Source organism: Mirounga angustirostris, unplaced genomic scaffold, assembly GCF_029215605.1.
Source record: "Mirounga angustirostris isolate CCGP_5_RB_7025 unplaced genomic scaffold, mMirAng1.0.hap1 SCAF_4, whole genome shotgun sequence".
Lineage (NCBI taxonomy): Eukaryota > Metazoa > Chordata > Mammalia > Carnivora > Phocidae > Mirounga > Mirounga angustirostris.
In genome coordinates this window covers 68,109,993-68,133,566 of record NW_026991712.1, presented here as the reverse complement: position 1 = coordinate 68,133,566, position 23,574 = coordinate 68,109,993, and the positions used below count along the sequence as shown (strand labels likewise).

The following is a 23,574-nucleotide window of genomic DNA, read 5'->3' as shown; positions in this document are numbered from 1 at the left end:
TTAATGTTACATTTTAATGTTCAAATGATCACTATAAAAAAGTTTTCTTTTTGTTTTGATTTAAAGCATACAGATATCAGGGGCGCCTGGGTAGCTCAGTCAGTTAAGCATCCGACTCTTGGTTTCTACTCAGGTCATGATCTCAGGGTCCTGGGATCAAGCCCTGCATTGGGCTCTGTGCTCAGCAAGGAGTCTGCTTGAGATTCTCTCCTTCTTCTTCCGTCCCTCTCCCCCCATCCCGCTCACTCTCTCTCTCAAAAATAAATAAATAAATCTTTGAAAAAACTATAAAGCATACAGATACATGCTATATTTATTTTTATAAAAAATTTTATTTTTAATATGATTTTTCAGTTGAATTATTTTATTCACAAGTGTATATATTTATAATTTTGTTTATTTTTAACACCCACTTTAACTTTGAAAAGTGCCTTGTAATCACATACTCATTCAACTTTTAATCAGTGTGATTTTCCTTCTAATTTCCCACCCATTGGTCAGCAAGATGAAGGAGTAGATGTTTGATTAGGTATCTAATCTGATAAAAATTTTGTCCAATCCGACCATTTAAATGGTCCCTAGGCACTGCTTATTCTCTCTGGGAAAATCTTTTCAGTGTCTCGGATTGACTCCTCTTTCACTGTTTCTCTCCCTAACATAGTGTCTGGGTAACTTATGTGACCTGGTAGGAAAAAGATGGGCTTCAGGTTCCTCTAATCTCCAAGGGGATTACCTGGAAATGGTCCCTGCCACTTGGTTGTTGTGTACCCCACAGGACTCCAAAGCTCATGTCTACACAGTGATCTGGTGAAGCTTTGATTGACCCAGCCTTACCTCAGCTTCTTCAATCGAGGTAAAAGGATACAGCAGGTCAGGGATTGGCAGAGTGGCTAGACCTAGAGTAGGTCAAGTCTTCAATAGAACTTATATGCTAAGTCTAAACCACAGGTCACTGACATGCCTGTCTTGAGCTGTCTTGATATAATATTCGAGTATTATGTACCTAAACATATACTCCCTCACCGAGAATTCAGTGTCCCTCTATGCCTATGTACCTGTTAATGTTATAGTGCTATAATATAACCAAAGTTTGATGTAAAGTAATTAATACTTTTAATGGATTACGAAAAAAAGGAACAAGAGATGTGAACTAAGATTAATTAGCCTTGGACATTATGATTGGAAAAGAAAGACGGAAGCTGTGATCGAAACAGAAAGAAATTAGAATGAATGTCACCAGCATAGTGATTCTATACAGATTGTGAGACCGGTACCATGCGACCAGAGAAGAGATGAAACCTTCTTTGCAAAAAAAACAGATGCCTATTTATCAAGGATGGCTTGAAGACAAAAAGCATGGACATAGATTATGTGACTTCTCAAAGGTCTTTCTAACGATGCAATAAATATTCTTCAGGAAAAAATTGGATTCTGGCAACAAGACGAGAGGGTACACCTTCTGATATACAGGGGGAAAGGGCATATCCGTATGCCTAAGGACAAACATATTATTTAAAATCTAATGTTACTTAATGTTACTTCATTTTTCACTGAAGTCAGTAACAGCTTTGATTTTGTAGTCCATAAGATCCCAAGTTCTTTCTGTGTTTCTTAAAAGCTCCCTGTTTTTTGACCATTGATATTTTTAGCAGCCTTTTATATAAGTACACATTTTTCCATTTGTGGTAGATATTTTTTGTTGATATTCTTTTTATGTGTTCTATTTTAAACACCTAGTATTACGTGTGTTTTTATTTGCACATTTATTCACATCGGGCTATGTTATATTTTCAGTTGATTTCATAGGCGGACTTGATGCATACTCCTACTACCAGGATCATGTTGAGTTAAAGCCTGTTAACCTGTAAGTAAAGGTGTGATGAGGTGGAAAATATTAATCCTTCTAACTTGGTCAAAACTAACCAAACCTGAGATAATTTGGACCTGCTACTACTAATCATTGGTTTAATTTTCCACTCATATTTAAACCGCACCTTTTACATGTAACCCAACATCATCATTATTATTCATTCCAAAAATAATTTGAAATAGGTAACATGGTTTATGTTTCTAAAATGGAATTTTTATTGTATTTTTCTTATCAGAGGTTGATTGCCAAATTGGGAAAAAAAAAAAAAAGGATAATGTAGTCTGTAGAAGAGAAACTAGATATGTGACTTGGGGCTATATTACAGAGGGAAAAGAGGAGAAAGAATAGGTTAGAACCCAGGCTTTATGTGTGTGGTCTCAGGGCCCTTCCTTAATGCCCCTGAGACTTGGTTCTCCCACCTGTAATATGGTTTCACAGGCAGAGGAGGGAGGATGGATTCAATGGGGTAACCTTTGACTGTGCCTAGCTCTCAAATATTTGATTAACTGTTCCTAGAGGACATGCAAGCAAGTCAACAACTACAACACAAAAACACCTTAACCTGAACAGATTTCAGTTGAGTATAAGGAAGGAATCGGGGTCACCTGACTGATAAAATACTAGAAAGCAAGAAAATAGATACAGTGACTCCATTCCTAGAAAACTCTAAGTAACAAATAAACAACTGTAGAAAATGATAGCTATCATGTGCTACGCACTTGGCATGGATTGTCTCTCTTAACCCTCATGGAAATACCGTAATGTACTAATTAATAGTCCCACTTCATAAAAAAGGAAACAGAGGTACATAGAGATTCAACAAATTTCCCAAAGTGCCATTAGTAGTAAGGGGTGGAGCTGGGATCTATTCTGATTGATAAGCTATCACCATGCCTGATGGTGTGGACGTGTTCAGATGACCTTCCTACTCTTTCAGCCCAATGTTCTACAATTCCGTGGTGATAAAGGAAATTATGTAGAACAGCCACTGGCGTAAGAAACACACATGGAAGCCTTCATCTGCTGCCTCTTCGCCATAGTGGTTCCTGCCCGCATCTGCAGCCCCCTCACCCCCAGCCTTAAGAAACCTGCACTGGGCTCCTCCAACCTCTCCAGGTTGGATTAATTTTATTCTGGCAGAATGATCTAAAGGAAACATAGCTCACAAGCTACACAAATCAGCACTGTGCCTGTCACATGACAGATGTTTAAATAAATGTTGGTTTCTTACAGCAAATCCAATTTGGGAAATCATTCACCTTATATAACACTCCGGGACTAAGCAGTCGCCACCTCATTACTCATGCTCATAAATGATGTGCTCATAAATGATGTGCTCATAAAAAGTTGGTATTTGTGGGTCTGAGAAACTTGGCAGAGATTGCGACCATAATAAAGATGATGAGTGCATTGGAAGTGAGAAAAGAATGGAAACAATGCCTAGTAGTGTCTAGGAGAGTCTAACATGCATTCATTATGTAGCAAAGAAGGTGATGAGTGATTTCTTTCATCTCCACTGTGAAAGAAATAACTCAGCAGAGGAAATTGCAACATGAAAAACGTTGATCAGATGTAAGAGAGATCTCTCTATTAAGGAAGGTTATTAAAATTGCAGTTGATGAATGTTGATAATGGAATCTCCTTTTTTGAATGGCATGTGTCTCCATGTACCTCACAGTGTTCTCTGGCATGGCCCAGAGGCAAGTGACTGCCATCTGTGTTCCCTAATGTCTCTCCCATCCCTGTGAATCAAGAGTACATGAAACGTACCCGTGAGATTACCTGAAAGTCTTTGTTTGATCAACTCCACTGCTTCCTCAAAGGATTTTCTCAACTCCCCTGTTCACACCTTTGTAGCTGAATGTAGCATAAACTACAGGCCACAGAAAGTTCCTGCTTTGACAGATTATGCATATTACTGTCCAATGAATATGGAAAGCCTTTCAACCATGAAAGGAGCAGGAATCTGAAAGATCAAACTAAACCTGAATTAAAATCATTGTGCATGAAACAATTGAAGAGGTCAGTATGTGTGCTCTCCACTGGTATGCAAATATTACAGTTTATTCACTTGGCATAAGTCAGCTTGCTTGATTTCTTTTAATAAAGCCATTAGATTGGATTCTGTTGTGCCCAGCTCAGTGATGCCATATCACCACCCAGCAACAGCTTGGCAAAAAAAAAACCAATCTTCTGTATAACTTGTCAGACGAGGAAGGGAATGCTGGTTTTTTAACTTTCATTAAGTCCCTTTAGACTCCATGGAGTACAGAACCAGGTTTTATGAGGAAGCCACTTTATTAAGGGAATCAGGAGAATCCTGATACACGTATGTGGAAGGGTGGCTTTCGACTCTCGAGGGGTAGTTACAAGCAGACATTCCATTGACAGGAAACACTGTCGATTTGTACAGGAAGCCCTCATTCTCATGTTTGATTGTGTCATTGCTCCTAATCATAAACCATACCTTTCATGTGCCCACAGTCAAGTTGTGTGTGAATGTGTGTGTTGAGGGTGATGTGATAGGAGAAGGCATTTTACATATGGAGTTGGTCTTCCATGTTCTGTCTCTTTTTAAATTAATGATACCAAGCTATCAAGAAGGCCTGATTAAGTAAATTAGTTTAGTTTTATTTACACCTCTTTCTCTGTTACTTATTATGTATGTCCTAGACCCTGTGCTGGGTGCCAGAGAGAGAAAGATGAGCAATACTTGAGCTTTGACCACCAGCAGCCAATGATCTAGGAGAGGAGACCTACATAGAAATAAGTAGATGCAAAACAGTGTCCCCAAGGCAATTTTTTGCAGAAGGGAGAATGGTTACTTCTCACTTGTAGGGGCAGGAGATAGACTAAGGGATGATGCCTGAGCTGCCTTAGGAAAGATGATAAGGAGTTAATCGAAAGCAGAAGAGAATGGGTGTCCCCTGCATGGAGGCGAATTTGCTTGGCCATTCTACAGAGGGTGAAGTTGAAATTCATGACTATCCAATCTAGTGTTTGCCATAGTTGTCACATAACCTGAGCAAGCCTATGAGGAAACAGAGGTTTAAGTAGAGCAGGAATCTTGGTAGCTCTTGGTGGGGTTGCCCCCAGATCCTCAGCAGCCATGGTTCCGCCATCTAAACAACATGACTCTTCAGACCTAAAGCTGTGGAGATGCCAGCCATAAAAAAGAATGAGATCCTGCCATTTGCAACAACATGGATGGACCTAGAGGGCATAATGCTAAGTGAAATAAGTCAGACAGAGAAAGACAAATACCATATGATCTCATTTGTATGTGGAATTTAAGGAACAAACAAATGAACAAAGAAAAAAGAGATTAAAAAAAGAGAGAGAGCTACAAACGCAGAGAACAAACTGATGGTTACCAGCGGGGAGGTGGGTGGAAGGATGGGCGAAATAGATGAAGGGAGTACACTTATGATGAGCACTGAGAAATGTGTAGAATTGTTGAATCACTATATTGTACACCTGAAACTAATATAACACTGGATGTTAACTATACATGAATTTAAAAAAAAAAAGCTATAGAGGTGAACAAGATTCCCACTATCCCTACCTACTATCCAGCGAAACCACAGCCAAGGGACCAGGTTTGGCAGAATCAGTGAGGAAAAAAGATCCTGTTGAGTTTGACTCTAGCCTGGCATGGGGAAGAGACATGAGAGGTGTAGAATAAGTGGGAGGCCTTGGGTATCCCCCACACCACCCCCCCACACACACTGTGAGGGTGCAGGGCAGAGACTGTCAGCTTTGCACTGGTGAAATACCACTAAAAATAAATAAATAAAGGGGTGCCTAGGTGGCTCAGTCGGTTAAGTGTCTGCTTTCCACTCAGGTCATGATCCTGGGGTTCTGGGATCAAGCCCTAAGTCGGGCTCCCTGCTCAGTGGGAAGTCTGCTTATTCCTCTCCTTCTGCCTCTCCCCACCACCACTCATGCTCTCTCATGCTCAAATAAATAAGTAAAATCTAAAACAAATTAAAAATTTAAAGATGCTGTAGAGATGCTTTCAGTGGTTGTCATTTGGGTCTGGCTTTGGGATATGTAACACAGGTCAGGGGTGGCCTGGGTTGGGGTCCATCATCTTGGCGTAGCCATCAGTGAGGGGGCTATAACTCTCAAATAAGTAGAGCCTGGGTCTCCCAGGACCTCTTCCATCACTGCCACCACACGCTGATACTACCTTTCATGAGGAGAAAGAGCATGGGTGGCTCTTGTCATTGGAGCAGAGAGCCACACGTGGTCAGTGGCGGCTTTCAACAGGACACCTACCAAGCGGCTGATCGTGGAGGCTGCAGTAACACCAAGGGGAGAGGGCTAATAAAAGCAGATTTACTTCTCAGGAAGACAAATCGCACGGCAAAAAAACCCATGCAGCTATGAAAGAGACGCGGAATTTCAGGGAACATCCTAGTGAGCAACTAAATTAAAGTTTGTCAAAATCAAAATGGTTAGCACCAGGGTAGTGGGAAAATTACGCTCTATGTGGCAGTAATTCTTCAGATAGAAATAATTAGACGAAGGTACTTTGTCAAAAAAAGACCGCAGTGGAATTTCAGAACTGTGTTCTACAATAGAGCTAGAGAGATTTGATGACGTTAGAAATTCCCGCGAGGAAGATGCCCCACGACTGCCGTTTAGAAAGACTTGATGAAAAAGCTTCATCCCCCACGTTCAGCCAATCTTTTTTCTAAGATTTCCAAATGAGAACTTGACTTTTCTCTCGTACCTTGACTTGTCTGATTGCCTTGGCTGGAGACTAATTTTTCTTCAGAAAAATTGTCACCTGCTAGGTGGCCGCTGCTGATTGAGTGTCGGCTCTTGCAACGCAGTACTAGAAGACAGACGAGGCTAATTCCCATTTCAGGTGGGCTCGACAGTCAGCGCCCACCTGTACCTTCACTGCCTCTCATGTCCAAGCCCAGAGGAAATCGGCCTCTGATGACTGGCTGCTGGACAGAGCGGAGGTGGGCGCACCCACCTGCTCTTCTCTGAGAAAAGCTGCTTTGTATCCGTATCCCTGTAAGTTGGTGCCAGACCATTTTGCATTTACAGCACCTAGATTAAGAACCAGCTAGAACAAAACAGAGGTGTGTGGGTGGGTGGGTGTGTGGGAGGTGGGCAGGTCAGAATGATGTGCTTTCAATCCTTGATTTAAAAACCAGTAACCACCAAGCAAACGTGGGTGGCTCCGTTGGGATTAAGCCTCCAACTCTTGATTTCATCTGAGGTCATGATCTCAGAGTCCTGAGATCTAGCCCCAAGTGGAGCCCCATGGAGCCTTCTTAAGATTCTCTCTCTCTCCCTCTGCTCCTCCCCCACCACCCAACCCCTCCCTGCGAGCGAGCAATCTCTCTCTTTCTAAAACAAACAAACAAACAAACAAGCCAGTAACCACCAGCAATGTATTAGTAAACTTAAGCTGGAGGAACCTGGAGTCTACAACATGCATTTACTCCATCACTCCTCTCTTTCTCGACCAAGCACCTAAAGACTAATAAAATGATAACTCTCCGTCTTTCTCCTGTTTTCATTTGTCCTTGATTGTCTTTCATACTTTCATATTTCTCTATCTATGCTGTCTGTCCCCTGTGGCACACAGTGCAAGGTGTCCCTAATCTGCTCAAACTGAGGGCTGTTCACCCTTCCCATTACTAAGTGTGGAGTTCTGTTGCCTAAGGGCTTCCACTGGTCCCTGGAAATGGTGGGCGCTTACAACAGGCATTAACCTTCCCAGGCAGCCTCAAAAATGCAGATTGCAACAACCTGTAATGCACTCAGCCCCTTCTTAATTGTCCCAGAGGAGAGCCGGGCTTCCCTGTGTGGCTGCCTTACTTAGCACAAGGGGGCAGTGCTTTGGGCTTCTTGCTCTTCCTCTCTTCTGAGCACTTACCCTCTGTCACTGATATTAATACCTTTGTAATCCATCATGGGAAATGACTAATTCCTTTTAGGAACTATGGAAGAACATACCCTACTGTGTGGCCATCTGACCATGGAGCAGTGAAATGACTGTGTTTATATGGTTCAGACCTGTCACTGGGCTAGTCAGTTCATGCACCACTATTGTTGCTGGGAAGGAATGATGCCACCAATCGTGTGGCCAGCAACACACAAAGAGGGGCTGCCATGACCATGACCGACAGTCAGTCATCTGCCCTGTGCTTCACTGGGATCACTGAGACCTTCTCATTTGACATGTGACCTCACTCACTGCCCCCAGAACCTTATGGAACCTGGTTCTCACACTGCCTTTTCCAAAAAGAGAAAACTCGCATCTGAATGGTACCCTCCAGGGAAACTGTCAATTCCTGTCTTTCTGAGAACTCTCAGGAATCTTCTTAGTACTAGTCATAGATATTAACAGCAGGAAAATAGATTTACCCAGTGATATGGAGACATGGAGCACCCTCCTCCCCCAAATTAATCAACATGAGAGAAGTAACTTCATTTTGCCTGTCTCCAAAAGAGAATATCCTCTGACTTTAAAATTAAATGCAATGAACAGAAACCAAATTTTATGTTAAAAACATATTTTGTTTCTTTTATATCCACATCAAGAAATACTTATAATCCCACATTATGACAGGTTCTGGGAAGAAACAAGACATGGGAAAGAAAATAGAATACACAGATATCTTACACACACACACACACACACTCACACCCAGAAATAATAACAGGGGGACTTAGAAAAGCAATAGAAAAAGATACAATGACAGGCCTTTCAGAAGACACACTTTGAAATAACATCACTATGCTATTACTTGATTTTATTCTGCCTTAGGAGTAGGTACCTTCAGGTAACTACTAACATACCTATGAACATCTGAAGAAACAAATAAAGATATGATCTTAAGTTTCCCAAAACTCTAACTGTTCTACCCAGACTCATTGGTCAATCGTAGCACCATTAAAAGAGTGACAACTAGACATTATGTGTCTCCAGATGTGACACAAGGAGAAGCACAGCACCATATATGAAGTATCTTGCCACAAGGTCAAGTTTGATCTTGGATTAAAAGTGTAGAAAATACAAGAATAACAGAATTAGTTCAATCTCACCACAGAAGATAAACGTGGTGGGTATACCTAGAAGTTCCCCCAAACTCCCATCAGTACTAGCACTAACAAACAAAAGTACCTTTCCCTACTGCCTTATCTTCATTCTAGCAGAGATTTACCTGTTGGATGGATGAATAAACTTTAGGACCTTGAATCTCCCTCCTAACTGAGACACTGTATAAAACTATAATAATTCCACCATTATAATCTCATCTCTTTATTTTCAGTTTCAATCCCTGTTAAATTGCAATGGGGTAGGGGTGCCTGGGTGGCTCAGTTGTTAAGTGTCTGCCTTTGGCTTAGGTCACGGTCTCAGGGTCCTGGGATCGAGCCCCGAATCGGGCTCCTTGCTCAGCAGGGAGTCTACTTCTCCCTCTCCGTCTCCCTCTGCCATTCCCCTCCTTGTGGTCTCTGGCTCTCTCTATCTCTCTGTCAAATAAATAAATAAAATCTAAAAAAAAAATACAGTGGGGTAAAAGGGGTAGGCATGTGGGCTATAAGTCTTTCAGAATGTAGGAAATAGAGGAGCAGAGAAAATGGGGAGAGAACTAAAGGACTCCAACTCTTGAGGCGTATAGGAGGGAACAGAACTTACACGGAGGAGAGTGGCTACCAGAAAGTAAAACTGGAAAGTTGAGGTTTTTTTCAGCTATTTCAAATGATAACCCAAAAAGTCTATTCTAGGCCATAGAAAGAGTCATTGAACTGAGTTAATGGAAGAGAATTGCTAGATAGGGCTATAAAATAAATGGGAAACACAGCCTCTACTGGCAGGATCCTTATAATTTAGTTGTAGGGAGGAAACTCACACACCTGAGTGAAACAATCAGAACCAAATTAATTGTGAAGTTGAATGCCATTAGCTCCACAGGGGGTATAGCTGACAGTGGAAGAGTTGCTATCAGTGGGGTGAGAAAGCAGTATGGCTGACATGGGAGTACAAGTCTTCTCAGGGGAGAAGAAATGTCAACTGAATCCTGAGGATGAATGGGATTTGGATCAGCTAAGACTTTTTTCATGAGAGCAAAAGCATTCAACAAATATTTATTAAGTGCCAACTATGTGGCAGACAGTGTATTGGGGTTGATATTGTGGGAAGATGCATAAGCCTAAACTACCACTTTCCAAAGGCTTACTGCCTAGTATAGACTCAGAATCAGGAGACAGGAGTAACTAGAGATGGAAGTGTGTGTTCCAGAGAAACAGAATTAGTGTACATGTGTGTACTCGCATGTGCGTTGTGTGCAGAGAGAGAGAGATTTTAAGAAATTGGCTCATGGGGCCAGGCAAATCCAACAAGGGCAGGCAGAGTTTGCAGACCAGAGAGCCAGGGAACAGTTGATGTTATAGTCTTGAGTCCAAAGGCAGTCCAGAGGCAGAATTCCTTCTTCTTAAAGACCTTTTAAGGGACTGAATAAGACCTCCCCACAACAGGGAGGATAATCTGCTTTACTTAAAGTCTATTGATTTAATTGTGAATCTCATCTAAAAAAATACCTTCACAGCCACACTTAGGTTGGTGTTTGACCAAATATCTGGGTGTCATGGCCTACCCAAGTTGACACATAAAATTAGCCATCACAGGATGGGATGTATGTAAGGATGTAGATCAGCGGTATGAAAGCCAGATGAGGATAATTCTTTTTTTTTTTTTTTTTAAGATTTTATTTATTTATTTGAGAGAGAGAGACTGAGAGAGAGAGAGCATGAGAGGGGGGAGGGTCGGGAGGGTCAGAGGGAGAAGCAGACTCCCCGCCGAGCAGAGAGCCCGATGCGGGACTCGATCCAGGGACTCCAGGATCATGACCTGAGCCGAAGGCAGTCGCTTAACCAACTGAGCCACCCAGGCGCCCAGATGAGGATAATTCTTGAGCTGTCAACCAACAGGATGCTGTAGGCTAGGGATGTACCTAGCAGTTTGGAGACATACTACTACCCTGTCATCTTTACCCCAAGACAACCAAAGACCAGACCTTAACATCAGTCCTCCATTGCAATGGGGTTGGCACTTCTCTCCCAGGAAGGCAATACTATATTACAATTTTTATACCTGATTGCACACCCTAATCTGAAGAGCGGGGTTTTCGGCTTTCTTATTGCTTTGGTCATATACACAGACCGCATGAGGAACACCCAGAAACTATTTTGCATTTTGAAAAGCCTGAGTGAATAGAAAGGAAATTCAGTTTTCAGTTTTGAAGTTCTTTAAAGCAATTCATATTTTCTGTTTTAGGTCGAAATAAGTAATGACGCTGACTCTGAAACATGGCTGCTGAACTTGACTTAGGAAGCCAAGCACCACTGAGAGCACCTCTTCGCATTGACACGTCTCACCTCCTCCCAGAGGATGGACTACGCCTCCCTACTTCCCCACAAATCACTGAGTTCTTTTCTCACAGCCTATGTATTATTAGCATTGTGCGCTAGATGAGTTGTAGGTGAATGGGTGGGTATTTTTTAAGTCATTTTCTTCTTATATGAATACTTGTAAGTTATTTTAAAAACTGGTTTTTCATCTTTTTAACAATACTGTGGGGCATGCAAAAAGAAAAAGTTTAATGAAAACCTTCTACAGTCTATTCTAAAAGAAATACTGGTTTTTGTATCGAGGTGTTCAATGTTGCTGATGACTGCAGTTATCCTATGCCCAATGGAGTTTGCATTAACAGACATTACAGAGGGCTACTCAACATGAAGTTAGATGCTGTGACAGCTGATAAATGGGTACGAACAGTGGATCTGGCTTTCAGACTGACCATGGGTCATTTTTTCAATACCACAAGACAAAACATGATGTCCTCCTTTGTTCTCAACTTTCCAGAATGCAGAATAACATTATGTCAGTCTAAAATTTTCAGATTCATGCATGTTATCTTGTTCTTCCTGTGTTCTGGAAATTACATGGTATGGAAGGGTAACATGATTAGTAGAACACCTTTCCTCCTTTGGAGGGTATATGGGTATCTCTGATGTTCATATTTTCTATTCTTTATCCCAGTTCTGACATTGGTGTCAGACCAAAACATTGAGCGTGTGGGCTTGGGAGACAGAAATCACAACCATAAATCTGCAATCAGGAACGTTGCTCTCAAGATGTTCAAAAGGAGCTTTAAAAGTGGTATGGAATTCTCTACAAAGGCTTCTTCAAAAGATATTTATATTTGTTCTACATCAATTTTTCTTTCTCCTACCCCATCCCAATAACCAAGAAAGTAATATGGGAAACATAATTTTCTATAGAAAAAAGGACTGTTTTGAAGGCACATCACAGTTTTTTTCCTTTTGTATCTTTCAATTACTATCTCCCATATCAAAGTAAGTTTTGCTCACTTTGTATAACAACCAACATGAGGCCACCCATAAGCCACAAAATTGTGTACATGTGTACTATTCAATCCAAAAGTTGTTACCTTAGCCCATACATCTCGAAGTCGATCTATAAACCATCTAAAATCACATGCAAATTTTTGTATGTGTAGAGAAGTTCTTTTTTTCTTGTCTTGTTGGAGTCCATATATTTTATGAGACTCTGTTAAGAATCGGAACTAATACAACAAAGTCTACCCTGGTTCCTCCCAGTTCATGACAACCACTGGGGCATTCTAGAGGCCCATTTTAGTCACTAGCCTTTGGATTGTGCCCCTTCAGTCAGGCAAGGCACACTGAATCCCATCATTTTTTCATTCTACTGAATAAACCCAAATTCAAAATGAAGAGGAGTTCACAGGGACCTCGGAGATGATCAAATCCAAGCTGCCATTGCACAGTGGAGGGATCTGAAGTCTAGGGGATTTGGTGGCCTTGTCCAGAGTCCTGCGTGTATATAGACGGGCAAGAGCTATGGCCAAAGGAAGGGGAACTGGAAAGCAAAAGGTAGGGCTTGGGTCCCAGGCCCACCACTGTGGCCTTGGACAGTGCTGGACATCTTGGCCTTGGAATTTTCCTCATCTGCAAGGTAGAACTATAATCCCTACCTCTTAAGGGTGAGGTGAGAATTGGATGAAATGTAAAAAGTATCCTGCAAACTGTGAAGCACTCCCCATTTGAAAGAGGCAGTTATTATTGTAATAGCAGAACAAGTTGGACTCCATCTGGAGCTCTTGCTGTACAGCCACGTGCTATGAAAAGCCCATGAAAACACCGAACTCTTTGAAGTTTTCTAAAAAGTAGTTTGAAAATATTGCCATGTTTAAACAATTAGAAATCCTGAAGACGAAAAATTGCATTTCCTAATTAAAAAATAACTTTTGTATTTCAAGATTAATACATACGATTATTATGGATAAAGCTACTAGAATATCAGAAACACAGAAAGTAAGACAGGAGAATAAAATTAACACATGAGTATTTTAAACTGTCATTTCATTGCCCCCCCCCCCCCCCCACAAACACAACACAGTTAACATTTCACAAAAAAGCACCATACTTTTATTGCTGTTCTAGCTTCATGTGTGTACATACTGGTAAGATGCCCTGGAGAGTCCTACACCTTGTGTCACTGCAGGTGACAGATTTGAGGAGGAAATCCTTACACTAGTGATTTTTCTATGGATGTTCAATATAGGTAACTACTTAATATGGTATCCCAGCAATCTGTAATGACAATGCTGAAGTTCCAGAGAATTTACCTCTCATCAGAGACAAGTTAGATCGATCTCCTCTCCTCCCCACTTTGCTTCTTCCTACCTCTCCTCTCCTGGCTGCTCCTTAGAGGTTCTGCTTCCCTACAACAAAGGGATGAAAAGAAGTGCTGAGCTTTGCAGTAACACTCAGCAGTCGTCCTTGATCTGGGTCTTTCCATGCAGGGCTGTCATAATCGCTGCTCCTTGGGAGTGACTGCCTCCAGTTCTTAACAATTCTTGCCTCCTGTTTTAGGAAATCTATCCAGCACTGCACATTATGCAGTGGGGCTTTCAACAAACGTGTTCGCTATGTCTCCATTTGGGCCAAATCTTGGCTTCTCCATATGCAATGTGTGTCTGAGCAGAGTAAGGGAAAATGAATGTTCTCTGAGCCTGCACTCATTTGCCAGAATCTCGGCATCGTGAGAGAGGGTGCAGCCCCAGGTTCAAGAGTCCTCCTCAGAAGTGGTCCTGGTAAAACTGAAGATAGGATGCCCACTGCCCAAGAGCCCCTGGTGCTGACTGGAATGCAGAAGGGGAAAGTTAAAACCAACGTTTTTTTCCTCTTTGAACCACTTTGGCATTGTGTCTTATAAAACCTTGGTGAACCCTTCCTCATCTTCTATCTTGTGTGGACAACGACTTATCCTCTCTTAAGTGTCTTCTGCTGGCTTTGTGTGGAGTCACAGACAGCTGGGATGCTTTCCAGCCTACCTTCTTTCTGTCTTTCCTCTTCCAGTCATATTTCATGACTGCAAAGGTTGAGCAAGCGAGTTACAGAGTTACAGAGGCTGTTCCAGAATTCCCAGGAGACAATATATCTTTGGGTATAGAACAGTCTACATCAGAGAAATCTCAAACATCTCTTAGGAAGAGCTCTAAACCAATACATCCCCAGGTATCTTAAGACTTTCACCTGCCATATAACGTGAGGGTATGTATCCCTGAAGCAAAAACATGTTCATACCACTCAAAAACTGAGAGGTTTTTGACTTACTTGTTTTGAAGATAACTTGACATCTTGCCCTAGAACAATATTGACTTCTTTCTTTTTTTCCTTCAGAAAAATAAGCCCTGCTATTTCCTATAGACCTAACTAAGGAAGATAGCCAGCTTCAAGAGGCTGGGATCTAACAAAATATAACAAGGCTGTCATTTGTCTCGCTTAATGAACGGGACACTCATGATTGAGAGAAATTTGTGTTCGCTAGAACCAACTAAAATGTGTGTTGCAAAGCTGAGGAAAACCATCATGACGCTGCTAAATTGAGAAGCAAATAAAAACCAAAATTGCTTTTTTCAATCCTTGCAAATTAGAAAGGAATCTTGCCAAAAATAAGCATCTTCATTTTAGACCTAATTGAAAAATTTATACTATCTCAAAAATACTATCCCCCAAAACAAACATCTTCATTTTAGACCTAATTTAAAAATTTATACTATCCCAAAATTTATACTATCCCATAGTGGACTCACTATGGAGTGAATATTCTGGCTTATTATTTCTGAGTTACTTGAATATGTAACTAGAATTTCTGCAGTTGATTAGAATTCAAATGTTCTAACTTGACATTTTAGCTCAAGGTAATAGCTGCTTTCAGGGGATAACTGAATTAAGGAGGAAAAAATAAAAATAATTGATCTTTTTAAACTTAGAAACCTTGAATGTCCGGTTTTTTTGTTTCCTTTCCATTTAAGAGTCATCTATAACCTTTGCCGGATAGGTTTGTGAAAGTGTCTGTGAACCCTGTTCAAATATTCATGATAAAGAGGCCCACAACCTAAGGACGTTATGTCCAAAAGTAGAACTGAAAAAAGAAATCATTGCTCATATAACTGCATAGTGTGCAATGCAGAAAGGGAGCAGATATATTTTAATGATTAGAAGATGTATTTATTAATAAAGAATTCTCCAAAAAACAAAATTCTCAAGAATTTCAAAATTTGTGGGTAGCTTCTCTCTTTTCATCCTAAAGAAGCTTAATTTCTTCACTGAGGGAAAAGGGGGAAAAAGCCATTTCTAGAAGGTGGATAAACTTTCTTAAATATAATATTTCTAGAAAAATTTGGTGTCAGATGAAAAAAATGAATCATCTTCCTCAGACCTGCAAGCATATTAAAAGGCAAGAATCATGTTAAATGCTAAACATTTCAAAAATATGAAATATTCAAAGAATCTAGGCTTTGGTTTAAACTTGAGAGCTAAATTAAGAAGAAAAAGAAATGAGGTAGGAAAGAGAAAAGGGAGGGAGTAAAGGGGAAAAGAAAGAGAAAGAAAAGGGAGGGAGAAAGGAAAAGAGGAAGAATCCGAAATTAAAAGTCTACCTAATGTGGATTGGTACATGTCAGTCTTTCACTCAGAGTTGTGTTTGTTTCTTTGAGTGATTAAAAACATTGAACTATTTTCCATTGAGGGCATGCTTTTCCTTTCCTCTCCAGAGTTAGGTTTAAAAAAAAAAACAGTTTGAAGAAACTAATGATCTATTTAGTTACTCTCATAGAACTTGCTTTGGCAGAAGACCTTGTCAGTCTATAATAGTTAAGATTATATTTACCTATATGTGAGAAAGAGGGAAAGAAAGAAAGAAAGAAAGAAAGAAAGAAAGAAAGAAAGAAAGAAAGAAAGAAAGAAAGAAAGAAAAAGAGAGAGAGGAGAGATGGAGGGAGGGAGAGAGGAAGGAAGGAAGGGAGAAAAAAGACAGTGGCTTAAACAAGATAGAGGTCTTTACCTTTTCATATTTCAAAATCCTGGAAATAGTCAGCAAAGAGCTGGACTTGGATTCCCTAGAGACAAGGACCCAGGTTCATTCTCATTGGTTCTTTTTGTGTCCTGCCATTCTCAAGTTCTAACATGACTCAAAATGGCTGCTAAAGTGCCAGCCATTGCATTTGTATCCCAGCCAAAAAGGAGGAAAAAGGGACAGGGAAAGGTGCTTCTTTCATTTAAGGGCATGCCTCAGAAGTTGCACATACTACTTCTGCTTACATCCCATTAACCAAAATTTAGTCCCCTCTAAATTTAGCTGGAAGGAAAGCTAGGAATTGTACTCTTTATTCTTGGTAGCCTTGTGCCCATCTGAAAATTAAGGGCTTCTTTCTTAGTAAGGAAGGGAAATATATATTGAAGAATGCTTAGCAGTCTCTGCCACACAATTCAAGCTAGCTCTCATGATTTTTTGTAATAATGTTTTCATTTACTTTAATAACTGAAAAAAAAATACATGCATACTTCAATACTGTGAGAAAGTAATCACTGACTCTGTGAAATGAGAATTTCTACCTCATCTTTCTGACTTTCTTCCTAGAAAGAAAAAAATAAATCTATGACTCAAGATCCTTCTATGCTTTCCATAATTCTGTAGAGTGTATTTTAGCTTTCCTTTTCTGGAAATTAAATTTAAAATTCAAGAGCCAAGCCAATGTTTTGCTTGGTCCTCACTATTGTGCTGTGAAAATAATTTTTTTCTTCTATGGTCATAACTCTTCAACTATTTTATTTTAGCAACATCTTTTCTTCTGAATTGATTAGTAGTGTCATTATTTTCTTTTTATTCAATTCAACAACTATGTATGGACATTGATGCTTAGGAAGGTGGGGCAGGATATATAGGTGAAAAATGTATAATCCTTCCTTTTTTGTTATTTTCTCTTTGTAAAAGTTGGACCTGTGTTTCCCTTCACCTGTTTTTCAAGAACATATTGGCTAGAGTGGAATGAGTATTTGAAACTACTCGATAGTCTTTTTCTCTAAGAAAAAATACAATTGAGGGAAATTATAAAAACTATGTAATTACATTTTATCATACATCCCTCCTAAGCTGGGGTGGGGGTGGAGGCAGAAAGAGACAGAGAGAAAAACAGAGACAGAGAAATCTTGCAGATACTACTTATTCAACGATGTCCTATGAAGTGATTTCAATCACTGAAAAGTGTTATAGTCTCCTAATACCCAGTGCCTGCAAGTTTGGCAGCCGTCACTAACGACTGAGAGATTAGTTGACTTACTTGTGTTGTACACACGCATCTACACACAAATTTCAACACTTGAGTATACCCTTTTCTAAATAATCACTTTGCTAAAGTGTGTCGTATGACCCGATTCCCTTAACAATGAACGGCATAAGATTATTTTAAGGAATGCAAGTTAAAAGAAATAAGATGCCTAGAGGAAGAAACAAGATGCCTGGTACAGGATCAAGTTGTAGAGTAGAAAGGACCTCAATGGTTCAGTTTACGGACGAGGAGACAGGCTGATAGCTGCAGTAACTTGCCCCATGTCCCATTGGGTCTGCTCTGCAAGCTCTCAGTCCAACCTTCCTTACTCTGTCATTGGTGGCCACCCGCTGTCACCTGACGAACTAGGCTGATTTTTTTCACCCTGTCTTCAAGGCTTGGGACAGCTGAGGAAGACACCTGCTGTTGGCTCCTCCTACAATACCTTCCCTCTGCTTGGACCTGAGCGTCAGAAAGTCCCCTGCCCATGGGCTTTCATCTTGCCATTTTGTCTTCTCAGGACAAACAAAAAAATCCCAGACCTCAGGTCCCTGCTCATTGCTTCCCAAAAGACAGAATAGCTCAGTCCTGCCTGCCTTCTTCTTTCTTTACTTATGGTTTAAACATAATTCCATCTGATCTTATAAAGGCTTCTCATGATTTTTTGTCAACCAGCAAAACTACTGGCATCAGTGTCTTCCAAAGACTTTTGTTCATGAGGAAGTGATTTTGCAAATAATTGGTTGATGTTGCTTTTTAACTGCTTTGCATAGTTTCACTTCTGTTAAGCTTCTTTCTTAAAAGGGAATTGCTCTCTTCCCCTTCTGGCTTCTTAAATCTATTACTGTATTTGTCACTGAATGCAGTATTACAAAATAGTTGACTTGGGTCACTTATGTAATATGAAACCAACAACCTAATCATTGTGTTGATTTCTATTGCATTCCAATAATAATAATACAAATAGAGTATTATAAGTGTGGATGTTAATCAGCTTTCCTTTCTTCATCAGAACTTGCCTTGTGCTGTACAGCCTTCTCTTTGAGATGTCTGTGTTTTTATTATTATAAACTGTCACATTTAACCCATTTATTCAACCAAAACCTATAAATATTTATTTAGGTTCTTCTATGGCTCTTCACTTTTGCCATCACTCTAAGTAAGAAAAAAGAGTTTTCTCTGCAAGACATTTTTGGGCAAAATATAATGTATGGAGCACCAAGTTCAATAACTTTAGAGAATGACATTTGGGACCATTCATGCGGCACACTTTGTTTTTACAGGCCAGGCAAAGCTCATTAATTCCAGTCTATTTATTATTTTTAAACCACTTGTTTAGTGCGGTGAATTTTTAAAAAAATCAATTGATCGATCTTTGGATTTTTTTAAGATCACAGAGGAAGGCTATTGATTATAGAACTCACATATCTAAAGTTCACCCAGAAATCGAACTCTCTTGGCCCTTTGTGAAGTTTTTTTGTCCTCCTAGGCTTGCAAAGGCTTTGCTCTAAAGTCTCTGAGCTTGAGTCACATTGATCCCATTAATCTTTGTCAAGAAGGAAGTTTGGGAGGGGAGGGTCGGGTCGAAAAGGCCAAGTCCAGATCCCATTTTATTCTTTCCTCATTTGTTTCAGGGCCCATGGCCACCAACCCTCCTTGATTTTATTCTGCCTGAGCTTCACATTTCCATAGGGATAAATACGGGGCCGCATGATAATTACTACCCCTTAAAAAAATGGAGAGTCTTCATTAAAGTTTCCCTGCACATCTAAGATGCCACGTAATAAATGCTAGGAGCACAGATATTATTAACACCAGTGACAACTGTCGGAAGACTATGTCACATTTTCTTTTAAAGACATAGATACTTCAATTTCATCCTGTCTGACTCAAAGGGAATTTGGGTGTTAACACTTCAAAATACTTTTATGTCCTCAGGGAGAAAATCCAACGTGAAAAGTATTAATTTCCAATTCAGTTCCTAAAGCAAAATGCCTGCCTAAGAATAACAAAGTTAGGGACGCCTGGGTGGCTCAGTCGGTTAAGCGTCTGCCTTCAGCTCAGGTCATGATCCCAGGGTCCTGGGATCGAGTCCCGCATCGAGCTCCCTGCTCCGCGGGGAGCCTGCTTCTCCCTCTGCCTCTGCCTCTCTCTCTATCTCTCAGGAATAAATAAATAAAATCTTTAAAAAAAAAAAAGAATAACAAAGTTATTTCTTATCCTGTGGCAGAAACGTATAGGTGGGAACTCCCACTGAGACCTTCTGATCTGAACACACTAAGGAATTTCTGCCATTGTAGGTAAAAAGAAGAAAAAAAAGCTGTCTTCTCACTTGTGTTTACCTTTCAAATTTTTCTGAGACTCCCATTATGTGACAAGAACTCTGCTACTTGGCAACCTCATCTAGCCACAACAGAACAGAGAACCAAGAAACAAATGAAAAAGCTCTCTGATGATCCCGGGAAATTTTATAAAATCCACAATCTGAAACTCCTACCTTTTCTCCATAGAAAAGCTCTTCAACCCTTTGTTTAAATCCTAGTTTCTCTTAATTTATACACAATTCTAATTACCATTAAGGTAATTTTACCATTTAAGGTAGTTTTCAATCACATAACCGATCACAAGCCAAAAATTAGGAAGGGAGCTATGTATAAAATAAGCAGAAATACTGATAGTCATGTAATATACTCTCTCTGAAAGAACAGACACAGAACACTCATATAAAAATCTATACAGCACAGTTGTCTGGGGACATCTAAGGTGAGAATGAATATACTTAGTAGAGCCTGTGGGCAACATGGCATTACTTTAGGAAGCAGCTTTTTATTCACATGATGATCCACGTGATATTTTTATTCTATCAATAAAAATATTTATTGGGGATTCGGAACAAGAACCCCTTACTCAAGATACTTTCATTTGTCCTCAAATTACATTATTCACTTTTGTTCAAGTATGACATTTTACTGTCATCTCCTGAAAAATTTTTCAGATAATCATGTGGATCTTCAGTGTCTACGGTTTGAGTGGGAGCCCTTTAAATGTGGCACTACTGTGCCCTGCCTATCCTCACGTGACATGTTGGCCTTGTGGTCAAGACGGTCTTTTCTAAGAATTAGCTATGTCAATTTCACTCTGGGAAACTCACAACTCAAATGGTTAAAAGGAAGATGCTTGGGTACCTAAAAGGCTAAAGTATCTGTAATACCAGAGACAGTCCCTGAATGTCCTACGCAGGAGCCACGTGCTAGTGAGGAGACATCTCTGGAAACAAATGAATAGATTTTCAAGATTGTGGGCCTTGGTATTAGTTCTCTGGAATTTTCCCCTTTGATAAATTTTCCTCCACCTCACCGTTGCCAGATTATCTCTTCTGGTAGAATGCCTTGATTTTTTTCAGTGGCAAAGATATCAAAGGCCTGGGATATTTCACAGAAAAAGGAAGCCTTTGAGAAGGGCATGAATGTGGCACGATTTTTTCCTTTCTCCTGCCCACATTCACCAAAACAAACGTGCTTCCCGGTGCTTTCTTGGCCTATCAGCATTCCAAATAGGAAATCTCCCTCTTCATAGTGGCAGTGCATATCGAACTGCGGTGTGCATTTTCTTCCTCACTCATGGATAATTCTGATTTGCTCTTTGGTGTGTAAAACTAACTGTACTCAGGATACTATTGGTCGTGAAGTTTCTCTGCAGGTGGTTGCCATACTAGCATTTGGTATAGCAGCCACATGCGTGAGACAGGGTTGGATGATCCCCTTCAGGCTACATCATGTGCCAAGTATCCACTGATGGCAACCTAAGGCTGCTGGTTCTTTCTTTCAAGTCACCCCTGCTGAACGCCTTCTAGGCCTGAGGTGTGTGGGCACTAGCAAAATCATAACAGAGAGCTGTCCGGCAAGAAACTTACAATCCAGTTGTCGAGAGGAGTATTAACCTCACACTCCTTTTTAGATTTTTTTGTTGTTGTTTATTTGTTTTTGTGAGAGAGAGAGCGCGCACACGCACATGAGCAGGGGGAGAGGCAGGGGGAGACATAGACTCCCCGCTGAGCAGGGAGCCCCAGGCAGGACTCGATCCCAGGACCCTGAGCCACCCAGGCACCCTACCCTCACACTCCTAAAGCAACGCCTCTTAGCGCGCTGCACAGCCGGGCCTCAGCCGGGAGATGCTGGGGCTTTCCGTCTTCAGAGTCCAGAGTCCCCAGCAATCGCAGGAGGGAGAGCCCCTTCGCAACCTTCCTCTCTCTCCCTGTGAGTCAACACTCAGCTAGCATCTACTTTGCGCAAGAAGCTGGGAGTGACCAAAACAAATCAAATACACAACTTTGCCTTGAGAAGTTTACGGAAGAAATACGAATCGCTTTCAGTGGTCAGTAAATTGCCTTCCTTGGGTTCAGATTCTGGAAAGGACACCTGTTCACTCTATGATCTTGAGGTCTCACGAGGCCACAGACGGCCCCGTTCACTTGGAGCAGGCATATGCCACATTTTTTTTTTTTTTTTTTTTTTTTTTTGGTAGTGATTTCATGAAAGAGCACGTTGACAAAATGAGCCCCTGATTGCTCAGGACGTCGTGAATAGCCAATGCCAGAACCGCGGTCACTCATTTCCGACAAACTAAAGCCAGTCTGAGGGACCTCTGAGTTTGCATGAAAGGTAGCAAGTCGACAGCTCCTAGCAATCGAAAGCAATCATGGCCACTACTGGCTTGAGTGATACCAACAGACATTTTCTCGTTATATATGGGGTGATCTGAGAGTGGTGCCCTGGGGCCTTTTTCGACGGGTCAGTGCTTAAATAAAAACCAGACCAGACAGGTACAACAACTCACTAAAGGAGCAAAAGCAATGCTAAATGCAGTCCCCATGCAACTATGGCATAATTACAGCGATTACACCACCCATGATTGTTCCTTTAATAGTGTTTCCAACAAACTGGATGTTATTATTTTACTACTACTACTACTACTATTGAAAGCACGATAGCAGTATTTAATTGGTGAGAGTGACTCTATGTCTCTTGGTTGCTGTGACCAGTGGTTAGAAAGCTTGCTCTCACATCTGTAATACCAACTCTACCATCTCGTGGAAAATATTGGAAGTCCCTAAAGCATTTCCTTATATTTCAAAGGCAAGGATCTGCTGGTTAAGGAAACAGGAAGATGTTGCACCTCCTGTCTATTTCTACATATTTTTAACCTTTAACATTTTTACCAGCAGAAGTCATTTTGAAAAAAAAAAGTTTCAGTCTCAAACAATTCTTAGATCGCTTGCCAACCTGGATGTGTCACAATCTTTACACTGCAACTTAATGTAAAAATCTTGAACGATATTTTGTACCAATATGAATTTCTACTGCCCCCCACACTGTGTAGTGACTTCACTGTAAATTAACTTCTTTTCTACAGATTTTTGAGCTACCAGGTGAATTAATTGAACAAGTCGAATCCTGTTAGGAACCATCCTAGATGATGCTGGTAGCCTGTGAAGAATGAATGTCTTTTTTCTTATATAAACTGGTAACAAGACTTGTTTTCACAATTCCTTTTTACATTTTTGTGCATATAATACCTGTATATTATACGCATATTCTAAAGTGACCAGAAAGTGTTATTTAATAGAAACTACATACATTTTTTTATGTCTCTATAGACCCTTTGATTCTGGGTACATTTCCAATAAGTTAGCAGTAAAATAGACTATTCTTTTCAAGTATGAATAAAAATGTACATTGAAGTAAAAGATGACTACTGTTTTTAATAACTTTTTCCCCATTACAGTGTGCATTTATTCCTGTAAAACTGGGAAATGAATGCCATCTTGAATATCCCTTCATTCTGATTTCAAGGAAAAGTTGTCGCAGGCCATGTGACTATAGGAAACCCAGTCTTTTCCCTGGGAATCTCCAAGCATTCCTGTGAGGGTTTGGATGCTCTGCAAATCCACCAAGGTGTAGGCTCACCGCAGACAGCTGCTCTGGGCTCCTCTGTCTGTGACTCGAACTTTCTCAC

The 23,574-nt window shown here is 40.5% G+C and overlaps 1 protein-coding gene across 2 annotated transcripts in view; it reads left to right on the top strand.

Moving 5' to 3' along the window:
- NKAIN3 (sodium/potassium transporting ATPase interacting 3) overlaps positions 1 to 16,496 on the top strand; it is a 631,576-nt gene extending 615,080 nt beyond the window's left edge. Inside the window, exons 6-7 of one of the 2 annotated variants that reach the window (XM_045896497.3) lie at positions 1,795 to 1,864; positions 11,178 to 16,496. In XM_045896497.3, the coding sequence (XP_045752453.1) occupies positions 1,795 to 1,864; positions 11,178 to 11,187 (80 nt within the window). In that variant the 3' untranslated portion in view covers positions 11,188 to 16,496. The remainder of the gene's footprint in view (positions 1 to 1,794; positions 1,865 to 11,177) is intronic. The other variant, XM_064588280.1, reaches the window with a different exon arrangement.
- The last annotated feature ends 7,078 nt before the right edge of the window (positions 16,497 to 23,574 follow it).